This window comes from Mirounga angustirostris, unplaced genomic scaffold (assembly GCF_029215605.1).
Source record: "Mirounga angustirostris isolate CCGP_5_RB_7025 unplaced genomic scaffold, mMirAng1.0.hap1 SCAF_7, whole genome shotgun sequence".
NCBI classification, from domain to species: domain Eukaryota; kingdom Metazoa; phylum Chordata; class Mammalia; order Carnivora; family Phocidae; genus Mirounga; species Mirounga angustirostris.
Window position 1 is genome coordinate 2,849,961 of NW_026991715.1, and position 13,940 is coordinate 2,863,900.

The window sequence follows — 13,940 nt, forward strand, 5'->3', positions numbered from 1 at the left end:
TAAACAATGTGTATTCTTCTGATCCATGAGCATGGAATATTTTTCCATCTTTTTGTGTCTTCTTCAATTTCTTTCATGAGTGTTTTGTAGTTCCTAGAGTATAGATCCTTTACCTCTTTGGTTAGGTTTATTCCAAGGTATCTTATGGTTTTTGGTGCTCTTGTAAATGGAATCGTTTCTTTAATTTCTCTTTCTACAGTTGCGTTGTTAGTGTATAAGAAAGCAACTGATTTCTGTGCATTGATTTTGTATCCTGCCACATTACTGAATTGCTGGATGAGTTTTAGTAATTTTGGGGTCAAGTCTTTTGGGTTTTCCACATAAAGTATCATGTCATCTGTGAAGAGGGAGAGTTTGACTTCTTCTTTGCCAATTTGAATAACTTTTATTTCTTTTTGTTGTCTGATTGCTGTTGTTAGGACTTCTAGTACTATGTTGAACAACAGTGGTGAGAGTGGGCACCCTTGATGCGTTCCTGATCTTAAGGAAAGGCTCTCAGCTTTTCCCCATTGAGGATGATATTTGCTGTGGGTTTTTCATAGATGGATTTTATGAACTTGAGGAATATTCCCTCTATCCCTATACTCTGGACAGTTTTAATCAGGAAAGGATATTGTATTTTGTCAAATGCTTTTTCTGCATCAATTGAGAGGACCATATGGTTCTTCTCCCTCCTCTTATTAATGTGTTCTATCACATTGATTGATTTGCGAATGTTGAACCACCCTTGCATCCCGGGGATAAATCCCACTTAGTCGTGGTGGATGATCCTTTTAATGTATTGCTGGATCCTATTAGCTAGGATTTTGTTGAGGATTTTGGAATCCATATTCATCAGGGATATTGGTCTGAAATTCTCCTTTTTGATGGGGTCTTTGCCTGGCTTGGGGATTAAGGTAATGCTGGCCTCATAGAATGAGTTTGGACGTTTTCCCTCTGTTTCTATTTTCTGAAACAGCTTCAGTAGAATAGGTATTATTCCTTCTTTGAATGTTTGGTAGAATTCCCCAGGGAATCCATCAGGCCCTGGACTCTTGTTTTTTGGGAGGTTTTGGATCACTGCTTCAATCTCGTTACTGGTTATTGGCCTATTCAGGTTGTCAATTTCTTCCTGTTTCAGTCTTGGCAGCTTATAGGTTTCCAGGAAGGCCTCATTTCATCCAGATTGCTCAGTTTATTGGCATATAGTTGTTGATAATAATTTCTAATAATTGTTTCTATTTCCTTGTTGTTAGTGGTGATCTCTCCCCTTTCATCCATAATTTTATAAATTTGGGTCCTTTCTCTCTTCTTTTGGGTAAGTCTGGCCAGTGGTTTATCAATCTTATTAATTCTTTCAAAGAACCAACTTCTAGTTTCATTGATCTGATCTACTGTGTTTCTGTTTTCTAATTCATTGATTTCTGCTCTCAGTTTAATTATTTCTCTTCTAATGTGTGGCTTAGGCATCATTTGTTGCTTTTTCTCTAGTTCTTTAAGGTGTAGAGGTAGTTGGTGCATTCGGGATTTTTCTATTTTTTTGAGTGAGGCTTGGATGGCTATGTATTTCCCCCTTAGGACTGCCTTTGCAGTATCCCATAGGTTTTGGACCGATGTGTTTTCATTCTTATTGATTTCCATGAATTGTTTAAGTTCTTCTTTGATTTCTTGGTTGACCCAAACATTCTTGAGCAGAGTTGTCTTTAGCTTCCAAGTGTTTGAATTTCTGCCAAATTTTTTCTTGTGATTGAGTACCAGTTTTAGAGCATTGTGGTCTGAGAATATGTAGGGAATAATCTCAATCTTTTCGTATCGGTTGAGACCTGATTTGTGACCCAGTATGTGGTCTATTCTGGAGAAAGTTCCATGTGCGCTCGAGAAGAATGAGTGTTCTGTTGTTTTAGGGTGGAATGTTCTGTAAATATCTATGAGGTCCATCTGGGCCAATGTATCATTCAAAGCTCTTGTTTTCTTGTTGATTTTCTGCTTAGTTGATCTGTCCATTGCTGAGAGTGGAGTATTGAGGTCTCCTACAATTAACGTATTGTTACCAATATGACTTTTATTTTGGTTAACAGTGGGCTTATGTAGATGGCTGCTCCCATGTTGGGGGCACAGATATTTACAATTGTTAGACCTTCTTGTTGGATAGACCCTTTAAGAATGATATAGTGTCCTTCTGTGTCTCTTATTACAGACTTTAGTTTAAAATCTAATTTGTCTGATATAAGAATTGCTACCCCAGCTTTCTTTTAAAGTCTGCTGGCATGGAAGATAGATCTCCATCCCTTCACTTTCAGTCTGGATGTATCTTTAGGTTCAAAATGAGTCTCTTGTAGACAGCATATGGATGGGTCCTGTCTTTTTATCCAATCTGCGACCCTGTGCCATTTTATGGGAGCGTATATGCCATTCACATTGAGAGTGGTTATTGAAAGATATGAATTAATTGTCATCATGTTGCCCGTGAAGATGTTGTTTTTATAGATTGTCCTTGTAAATTTCTGTTGTAGATCACTCTTGGCATCTTTCTCCTTTTATAGAACCCCCCTTAATATTTCTTGCAGGGCCGGCTTAGTGGTCACATATTCTTTCAACTTCTGCCTCTCTCTCCATCCATTCTAAATGAAAGCTCTGCATCTCTCCATCCATCCAAATGAAAGCCTTGCCGGATAAAGTATTCTTGGCTGCATGTTCTTCTCGTTTAGTACCCTGAATATGTCTTGCCAGGCCTTTCTGGCTTGCCAGGTCTCTGTGGATAGGTCTGACGTTATTCTAATGATCCTCCCTCTGTCTGTAAGGAATCTCTTCCCCCTAAGTGCCCTTAGGATGGTTTCCTTGGTTCTAAGATTTGCAAGTTTTACTATTACATGCTGGGGTGTTGGCCTGTTTTCCTTGATCTTAGGAGGGGTCCTCTCTGCCTCTAGGACGGGAATGTTTGTTTCATTCCCCAGATTAGGGAAGTTCTCAGCTACGATTTGCTCAAATACGTATTCTAGCCATCTCTCTCCACTCCCTCCGGGATTCCAATGATTCTGACATTGGAATACCTCATGGTGTCACTTATGTCTCTGATTCTATTTTCATGGATTCTGAGTGTTTTCCCCTGGCCTCCTCTTTTCCCTTTTTATCTATTATATTGTCTTCCAGATCGCTTATTCTCTCTTCTGTCTCAGTTACCCTAGCTGTTAGATTATCTAGATTGGATTGGATCTCACTGATAGCATTTTTAAGTTCTGCCAATTTACCTTTTATTTCTGCTCTTAGAGACTCTATGTTGCCATTAATTGATTTCTCCATTCTAGCCATTGTCTTCACAATTGCGAGCCTGAATTCCATCTCCGACATCTTGGTTATATCTGCATCCATTTGTAAATCTGCAGCATAAGTCATAATCTCTGAGTCTTTTTAGTTTGGGGGGCTCCTCCTCCTAGTCATTCTGTTGATGGGTGTTTGAGGGAATGTATAGAGTCGAAATTATTGACCAGAACCCAAGCAAGATGCACCTGTTTGCTTGGGACCTTAGGGTTGTTGGCCTCTTGTTTTTCCATCCTGTCTTCTGTGGGAGGGGCCTGCTGCGCTGTTACTCAGGCAACCCTGTTTGGGCGGAGTTGCCCTGTCCCCCTGTGGTGGGGAATGGGCTCAGCGGGAATCAGTCTTTGGGGCTTTTGCTCTCTGGCACCTTTCCCTGGTGGCTTTCTGTGTCTCTTCCGCGAGTCAGAGCAGAGGAGACCGTTTCCAACCCTCTGCCTCAGAGCAGAGAGACAACAGTCTGTTCTTCAGTGAGCTTTCCAGGCCACACCGTCTCCGTTTCTGTTCGTGATGCTATAAACTGCAGCGTCCTGGGTTGTGCGCCCCTCCGCAGCGTTCCCAGTCCTGCCTCCGGGTTGGGGCACGTCTCTGCCCTTTGTGCTTCTAAAACCGCCAGCCGCTCCCAGTTCGCACGTGTGCACAACTCCGCCACTTGGGGTCCTGTCCCGGGGAATGCAGTTTGCGTGCGTGACTCTGCCCCTCAGGGTTTCCACCCCCGGGGGTTGCAGTTCCCCGGTGCGACCCCTGTGCACCAGGTTTCCAACTCGGAGGCTGCAGTTCCTGTGCACGCGACCGTTGCTCCAGTTTCTGTCCGGGGGGCTGCAGTTCGCGTGCATGTGACCCCGCCGGTCTGGTTTTGCACCCCGGGGCCTGCCCTAAAGTTCTTTCCTGACACTACTGGTCTGCGAGTCTGTGCCCCTCCACAGCGCGCGAGGCTGTCACTCACCGGCGGTGTAGGATCCCCATGGCCAGGCACCCTCCCGCTGCCATTTATCCGCCAATATGTGCCCGCAGAATCACGGCTCTCCGCTTCGTACCTCAAAACCAACCGCCTGTGATATTCTGTTTGTAGAGATGCAGATCTTCTTACATCTCAGGCTGGTTTCGTGGGTGCTCAGAGTGGTCTGGTAGATATCCAGCTCAATTCCTGGGACCAGTTGAAAGAGGGTTCCCTACTCCTCTGCCATCTTTCCCCCCTCCTCCCAAATTTCCTCTTCTTATAAGAACAACACTCAAATTAGATGAGGGCTCACCTCAAAAGCCTCATTTTAATTTAATTCCCTATGTAAAGACCCTGTTTCCAAAAACAGTTGCATTCCAAGATACTGGGCATTAATTTGGGGGAGTACACCATTTAATCCATAACACAGGTCAATAAACAACAACAATAAGAAAGAAGAAAGAAAGAAAGAAAGAAAGAAAGAAAGAAAGAAAGAAAGAAAGAAAGAAAGAAAGAAAGAAAAATAAAGAAAAGAAAGAAAGAGGAAGGAAGGAAGGAAGGAAGGAAGGAAGGAAGGAAGGAAGGAAGGAAGGAAATAAATCCAGGGATATTTCCAATCTGCAAGTTACAGCTAGCCTCAGGACCCAGAACTATCTCACTGTATTTAAGATAGACAGTCAGTAGTAGATGGTGATAATGCACAAAATGGATTTGGACAGATTTGGATTTTATGGCCAGACCCTCAATGACAGAGCTGGCTGAGCAACTTAGATTCATCATTCACCAATTTCTTTGTAACATGACTTTGCATTCTATAATATTCAAATGCAGTTTGCAGTCATCTTCTGATTTGTTTTATTCCCTAAAGAACTCATAGGTTTTATATCCCCTGGGCACTAATGTACTTGACAGTACATTTTCATTTCTTGGAGAGTCATAGAATTCTTGTTGTCATCCTATTTTCCTCACCACTTTGTGGGCTTGGTTTCAGATGGGAAGGTTGGGCTACCTTAAGCTCATCTCATTGATGAATTAGTTGCACAATAAGTGTTTTCCACATGGATGTTTTAGAATTTATTATTTATTCTTGAAGTTCAGAAGCTATTACATATCTCAAGGTTCCATGTGATTTGTGGGTTTCCCCCCCATAAAAGACATTTTCAGATTGAAGTCTTTATTTCAGGTATCTTAGTACATCTTTCAATACTTTTGTTTCATTTATGTGGTTCTTTTTTTTTTGAATATATATATTTTTTTATTCATTTATGTGGTTCTCATCTCCAAGACTAACTACTGTGTATATGAGATCATTTCTTTCCATTTTATTTTTCTTTCTCTAACCATACTACATTCTCATTTTCTATCACTTAATGTTCACTTCAGGCATGCATTACATGCTGCCTGCTTGTTTTTAGAAATGCAATTTGCAATGACACGGAGGGAACTAGAGGGTATTATGCTAGGTGAAATTGGTCTGTTAGAGAACAACAAATACCATTTGATTTCACTCATGTGGCATTTAAGAAATGAAATAGAGGAACATAGGGGAAGGGAGGGAAAAATAAAATAAGATAAAAACAGAGAGAGAGGCAAACCATAAGAGACTCTTAACTATAGGAAACAAATGGAGAGTTGCTGGAGGAGAGGTGGGTGGGGAGAAGGGGTGATGGGCATTAAGGAGGGCACTTGAACTAATGAGCACTGAGTGTTGTATGAAACTGAAGAATCACTAAATTCTATCTCCGAAACTAACAAAAAAGTTGATTGTACTTATGGATCATTTTCATGTTGTTTTAATCTCTAAATATTTTATTATGCCTTTCCATTGTTTTCCTGCTTTATGGTAGCTACTTTATTTCTCCATTTATTATTATTTTTAACAATAATTATTATAGATGATTACATCTATCTGCCTTTGATACATTTTTCTGCTTTGTATATTATTATTTTTTAATCTAGTTCATGTTTAAAACTTTGTGTTTAGTACTTTGAATGGAAGTAGGTGAGATAAAATGGTGTGTTCGTGCCTTTGTGTATTTGTTTGGGGAGGACACAGAGAAGAAATAAGCTGAAATTCAAGCTTTGATTTTGGTGTGTTGTCTCAGCTTCCTCACCAAATACTGTCTTCCCTCTGCACTGAGCACATTTCTATTCTGCGTATATTGCCCTCTTTGATGTGGGCAGGTCATTACAAGATTCTTTGTCTATATTTCCCCTCAAGTTTAGGGGTCTGGGACACAGAGAAATAAAAGGTGACATTCTGGCTACTCCATCCCGTCTTAACCACTCACTCCCTGTTGTGGTGTGGAGTTGTGTCCCTGTAGAGATAATCTCTATTTCTCTCATCACCAGCCCACACTTAATAATACTGGTCACTGTAAATTCGTGTTCAGAATTTTTGGGACTTTCTCATTTACCTTTAAAGATATAGACTCCCTCATCAAGGACAGCAGAGAAATAAATTGGCTTTCAATATTCTCCTTTAAATTGTTCCAAATTTTAGGGGTGCCTGGGTGGCTCAGTCAGTTAAGTGTCTGCCTTTGGCTCAGGTCTGCCTTTGGTTTAGGTCATGATCCCAGAGTCCTGGGATCAAGCCCCAAGTAGGGCTCCCGGCTCAGTGGGGAGTCTGCTTCTCCCTCTCCCTCTGCAGCTCCCCCAGCTTGTGAACATGTTCTTTCTTTCTGTCAAATAAATAAATAAAATCTTAAAAAAATAAAATTTTCCAAATTTTACTATATTGCACATCTGTTTTTCGTACATGTGGTATTATACATAGTATGATAATCTATTAATTCCTTAAGTTTCATAAAATATGGAATTTTATTCTCTGCTTCTTATTCTTTTGCTAGTTTTTTTTTTTTTTTTTTTAGAGAGAGTGCACACGTGTGAGAGCGAGGGGGGAGGGGCAGAGGGAGAGGGAGAGCATATCCCAAGCAGGCCCTACACCCAGCACAAAGCCCATTGCTGGTCTTGATCTCATGATCCTGAGGTCATGACCTGAGTTGAAATAAAGAGTTGGACACTTACCTGACTGAGCCAGCCAAGCACCCTTCTTTTCCTAGATTTTTGTTTTTTTCAGCTTTATTGAGTTATAATTGACAAATAAAATTTTAAAATATTTAAAGTGTATGTGGTGATATATGTATACTTTGTGAACAGAAACCCCCTCATCAGTTAATTAACATATCCACCAACTCCCACAGTGTTGTCAACTATATTTCATGGTTTTTCAGAAACACCTACAGTAAGCAGGCTTTTAATTTTAATTAACATTTGAATTGTGAATCTACCAATGACATTAGGTTAATAGGAATGAAACCTCTCTTTCAAGTGAGTTTCCAGCTTCAGATGATTGGGCTGTCTTACGTTATTATCTCTTTCCTTTGTAGGCAGGAAATGACTACATATGAGAGACAAAATCAAGTTCAAGATAAGAAAAGTAAGTCATTGCTTCATAATATTCTTCATGCAAGGGAAGTTGTAAATTTAAACATCTAAATTAGTTTTGATATTATGTTAGGATTGAAGGAAACACAGCTTTGAGTCCTTATGGGGATGTCTCAGCCCTTCATTTTTTTTTTTTTTTGTATAACTAAACTGATCTCATTACTTTTTGTATGAAAGTAATATCTGTGTGTGCTTTATTTCATTTTCCTTAAATTTTTAAGTTTTACAAGTTTTTTATTCATTTTTTGTTAGAGGTAATAATTTATTTATCTTGTTAAAAATCTAATAACCCCATAGAGTGTTAACCAAATGACATATAAAATACAGAAAAAGAGAGAAATAAGCCAGATTCTTAGCTATTTGTCCTATTAGAAATATTCCATTCGCTTCTCCACCATAGGAGGGCCGGGCAGAGACTCCTCAGCTAGAGAATTTTTCAGGTTGGGACTCTCTTCAGGCTTGCCTTCTGCACATCATTGGGTACAAAAACCTTACTGCAGACTTGGAAAAACTGTGCAGAGAACCCTCTGATTTTGATAATCTCCAACATGAAGAAATGTTTTTGAAGAAGTTTTAGAAAGAACATCATGGGGAAGAAGGAAAGATGACGGAGGAGTAGGGGACCCTATTTCAACTGGTCCCCGGAATTGAGCTGGATATCTACCAGACCACTCTGAGCACCCACGAAACCAGCCTGAGATGTAAGAAGATCTGGATCTCTACAAACAGAATATCACAAGTGGTTGGTTTCGAGGTACAAAGCGGGGAGACCTGATTCTGCAAGCAGATATTGGAGGATAAACGGCAGTGACAGGGTGCCTGGCCATGGGGATCCCACACTGCCGGTGAGCAACAGACTCAGTTGCTAGGGACGGGGCACAGACTCATAGACCTGTAGCGGTGGGGAAAGGACTTTAGGGAAGGCCCCAGGACAGAAACCTGGAGCGGTGGGGTCACATGGGTGAACTGGGAGCAGCTGGCGGTTTTAGAAGCACAAAGGGCAGAGATTGCCCCAACCTGGAGGCAGGACTGGGGGTGCTGCAGAGGGGCGCACAACCCAGAACGATGCAGTTTATAGCAGAATGGACAGAAATGGAGATGATGTGGCCTGGAGAGCCCACTGAACAACAGACTGCGGTCTCTCTGCTCTGAGGCAGAGGGTTGGAAACAATCCCTTCTGCTCTGACTCATGGAAAAGATGCAGAAAGCCACCAGGGAAAGATGCCAGAGAACAAAAGCCCCCAAAACTGATTCTGACTGAGCCCATCCCCCACCACAGGGGCCAGGGCAACTCTACCCAAACAGGGTTGCCTGAGTAACAGTATGGCAGGCCCCTCCCCCAGAACACAGGCTGGGAAAACAAGAGGCTAACAACCCTAAGGTCCCAAGAAAACAGGTGCATCATGCTTGGGTTCTGGTCAATAATTTGGACTCAATACATTCTCTCAAACACCATCAACAGAATGACTAGGAGGAGAAATCCCCAAAACAGAAAAGACTCAGAGATTATGAATTATGCTACAGATTTACAAATGAATGCAGATATAACCAAGATGTCGGAGATGGAATTCAGGCTCACAATTGTGAAGACAATGGCTAGAATGGAGAAATCAATTAATGGCAACATAGAGTCTCTAAGGGCAGATATAAGAGGTGATTTGGCAGAACTTAAAAATGCTATCAATGAGATCCAATCTAATCTAGACAATCTAACAGCTAGGGTAACTGAGGCAGAAGAGAGAATAAGCGATCTGGAAGACAATATAATAGATAAAAAGGGAAAAGAGGAGGCCAGGGGAAAACAACTCAGAATCCATGAAAATAGAATCAGAGAAATAAGTGACACCATGAAGTGTTCCAATGTCAGAATCATTGGAATCCCGGAGACAGTGGAGAGAGAGAGAGGACTAGAAGATGTATTTGAGCAAATCGTAGCTGAGAACTTCCCTAATCTGGGGAATGAAACAAACATTCGAATCCTAGAGGCAGGGAGGACCCCTCCTAAGATCAAGGAAAACAGGCCAACACCCCGGCATGTAATAGTAAAACTTGCAAATCTTAGAACCAAGGAAACCATCCTAAGGGCAGTTAGGGGGAAGAGATTCCTTATGTACAGAGGAAGGAACATCAGAATAACGTCAGACCTATCCACAGAGACCTGGCAAGCCAGAAAGGCCTGGCAAGACATATTCAGGGTACTAAACGAGAAGAACATGCAGCCAAGAATACTTTATCCGGCAAGGCTTTCATTTAGAATGGATGGAGAGATGCAGAGCTTCCACGACCGGGAGAAGCTGAAAGAATATGTGACCACTAAGCCGGCCCTGCAAGAAATATTAAGGGGGGTTCTATAAAAGGAGAAAGACGCCAAGAGTGATCTACAACAGAAATTTACAGGGTCAATCTATAAAAACAACATCTTCACAGGCAACATGATGGCTATTAATTCATATCTTTCAATAATCACTCTCAACGTGAATGGCCTAAACGCTCCCATAAAACAGCACAGGGTTGCAGATTGGATAAAAAGACAGGACCCATCCATATGCTGTCTACAAGAGACTCATTTTGAACCTAAAGATACATCCAGACTGAAAGTGAAGGGATGGGGATCCATCTTCCATGCCAGCGGACCTCAAAAGAAAGCTGGGGTAGCAATTCTTATATCAGACAAATTAGATTTTAAACTAAAGTCTGTAATAAGAGACACAGAAGGACACTATATCATTCTTTTTTTTTTTTCCACTCTCAAATGTGCCACATGACACTTGTCTGGCAAGATTCTTTTTTTTTTTTAAATTTTTATTGTTACATTAATCCCCATTAATTACATCAGTAGTTTTAGATGTAATATTCCATGATTCATTGTTTGTGCATAACACCCAGTGCTCCATGCAGAACGTGCCCTCCTCAATACCCATCACCAGGCTAACCCATCCTCTCCCCCCCACAACCCTCAGTTTGTCTCTCAGAGTCCATTGTCTCTCATGGTTCGTCTACCCCTCCGATTTTCCCCCTTCATTCTTCCCCTCCTGCTATCTTCTTCTTTTTTTTTTCCCTCAACATATATTGCATTATTTGTTTCAGAGGTATAAATCTGAGATTCAACAGTCTTGCACAATTCACAGTGCTTACCAAAGCACATACACTCCCCAAGGTCTATCACCCAGTCACCCTATCCCTCCCACCCCACCCCCCACTCCAGCAACCCTCAGTTTGTTTCAGGGAAATCCAAATCAAAACCTCAATGAGATACCACCTCACACCTGTCAGAATGGCTAAAATTAACAAGTCAGGAAATGACAGATGTTGGCGGGGATGCAGAGAAAGGGGAACCCTCCTACACTGTTGGTGGGAATGCAAGCTGGTGCAGCCACTCTGGAAAACTGTATGGAGGTTCCTCAAAAAGTTGAAAATAGAGCTACCATATGATCCAGCAATTGCACTACTGGGTATTGACCCCAAAGATACAAAAGTAGGGATCCGAAAGGTTACGTGCAACCTGCAGTTTATAGCAGCAAGTCCACAATAGCCAAACTGTGGAAAGAGCCAAGATGTCCATCGACAGATGAATGGATAAAGAAGAGGTGGTATATATATACAATGGAATATTATGCAGCCATCAAAAGGAATGAGATCTTGCCATTTGCAATGACATGAATGGAACTGGAGGGTATTATGCTGAGCAAAATAAGTCAAACAGAGAAAGACATGTATCATATGACACTATATCATTCTTAAAGGGTCTATCCAACAAGAAGATCGAGCAATTGTAAATATCTATACCTCCAACATGGGAGCAGCCATCTACATAAGCCCACTGTTAACCAAAATAAAGAGTCATATTGATAAGAATACGTTCATTGTAGGAGACCTCAATACTCCACTCTCAGCAATGGACAGATCAACTAAGCAGAAAATCAATAAGGAAACAAGAGCTTTGAATGATACATTGGACCAGGTGGACCTCATAGATATTTACAGAACATTCCACCCTAAAACAACAGAATACTCAATCTTCTCGAGTGCACATGGAACTTGCTCCAGAATAGACCACATACTGGGTCACAAATCAGGTCTCAACTGATACCAAAAGATTGAGATTATTCCCTGCATATTCTCAGACCACAATGCTCTAAAACTGGACCTCAATCACAAGAAAAAATTTGGCAGAAATTCAAACACTTGGAAGCTAAAGACCACTCTGCTCAAGAATGTTTGGGTCAACCAAGAAATCAAAGAAGAACTTAAACAATTCACGGAAATCAATGAGAATGAAAACACATTGGTCCAAAACCTATGGAATACTGCAAAGGCGGTCCTAAGGATGAAATACATAGCCATCCAAGCCTCACTCAAAAAAATAGAAAAACCCCGAATTCACCACCTAACTCTACACCTTAAAGAATTAGAGAAAAAGCAACAAACGATGCCTAAGCCATGCATTAGAAGATAAATAATTAAAATCAGAGCAGAAATCAATGAATTAGAAAACAGAAATACAGTAGATCATATCGATGAAACTAGAAGTTGGTTCTCTGAAAGAATTAATAAGATCGATAAACCACTGGCCGGACTTATCCAAAAGAAGAGAGAAAGCACCCAAATTAATAAAATTATTAATGAAAGGGGAGAGATCACCACTAACACCAAGGAAATAGAAACAATTATTAGAAATTATTATCAACAACTATATGCCAATAAACTGAGCAATCTGGATGAAATGGAGGCCTTCCTGGAAACCTATAAGCTGCCAAGACCGAAACAGGAAGAAATTGACAACCTGAATAGGCCAATAACCAGTAACGAGATTGAAGCAGTGATCCAAAACCTCCCCCAAAACAAGAGTCCAGGGCCTGATGGATTCCCTGGGGAATTCTACCAAACATTCAAAGAAGAAATAATACCTATTCTACTGAAGCTGTTTCAGAAAATAGAAACAGAGGGAAAACGTCCAAACTCATTCTATGAGGCCAGCATTACCTTAATCCCCAAGCCAGGCAAAGACTGCATCAAAAAGGAGAATTTCAGACCGATATCCCTGATGAATATGGATTCCAAAATCCTCAACAAAATCCTAGCTAATAGGATCCAGCAATACATTAAAAGGATCATCAACCACGACCAAGTGGGATTTATCCCCGGGATGCAAGGGTGGTTCAACATTTGCAAATCAATCAATGTGAGAGAACAAATTAATAAGAGGAGGGAGAAGAACCATATGGTCCTCTCAATTGATGCAGAAAATGCATTTGACAAAATACAACATCCTTTCCTGATTAAAACTCTTCAGAGTATAGGGATAGACAGAACATTCCTCAAGTTCATAAAATCCATCTACGAAAAACCCATAGCGAATATCATCCTCAATGAGGAAAAGCTGAGAGCCTTTTCCCTTATGATCAGGAACACGTCAAGGATGCCCACTGTCACCACTATTGTTCAACATAGTACTAGAAGTCCTAGCAACATCAATCAGAAAACAAAAAGAAGTAAAAGGTATTCAAATTGGCAAAGAAGAAGTCAAACTCTCTCTTTTCACAGACGCCGTGATACTTTACGTGGAAAACCCAAAAGACTTGACCCCAAAATTACTAGAACTCATCCAGCAATTCAGTAATGTGGCAGGATACAAAATTAATGCACAGAAATCAGTTGCTTTCTTATACACTAACAGCACAACTGTAGAAAGAGAAATTAGAGAAATGATTCCATTTACAATAGCACCAAAAACCATAAGATACCTCGGAATAAACCTAACCAAAGAGGTAAAGGATCTATACTCTAGGAACTACAGAACACTCATGAAAGGAATTGAAGAAGACACAAAAAGGTGGCAAAACATTCCATGCTCATGGATCAGAAAAATAAACATTCTTAAAATGTCCATGCTACCCAGAGCAATCTATACCTTCAATGCCATCCTGATTAAAATTCCAATGACTTTTTTCAAAGTGCTGGAACCAACAATCCTAAAGTTTGTATGGAATCAGAAAAGACCCCAAATCGCCAAGGAAATGTTGAAAAAGAAAAACAAAGCTGGGGGCATCACTTTGCCCGATTTCAAGCTATATTACAAAGCTGTGATCACCAAGACAGCATGGTACTGGCACAAAAACAGACATATAGACCAATGGAACTGAATAGAGAACCCAGATATGGACCCTCAACTCTATGGTCAAATAATCTTTGACAAAGCAGGAATAAACATGCAATGGAAAAAAGACAGTCTCTTCAATAAATGGTGCTGGGAAAACTGGAC

At 40.7% G+C, this 13,940-nt stretch overlaps 1 protein-coding gene across 1 annotated transcript in view; it reads left to right on the forward strand.

Annotated features, from left to right (window-relative positions):
- GCSAML (germinal center associated signaling and motility like) overlaps window positions 1-13,940 on the forward strand; it is a 70,370-nt gene that overhangs the window by 22,334 nt on the left and 34,096 nt on the right. Inside the window, exon 3 of the mRNA XM_064595575.1 lies at window positions 7,621-7,670. Within this exon, the coding sequence (XP_064451645.1) occupies window positions 7,621-7,670 (50 nt within the window). The remainder of the gene's footprint in view (window positions 1-7,620; window positions 7,671-13,940) is intronic.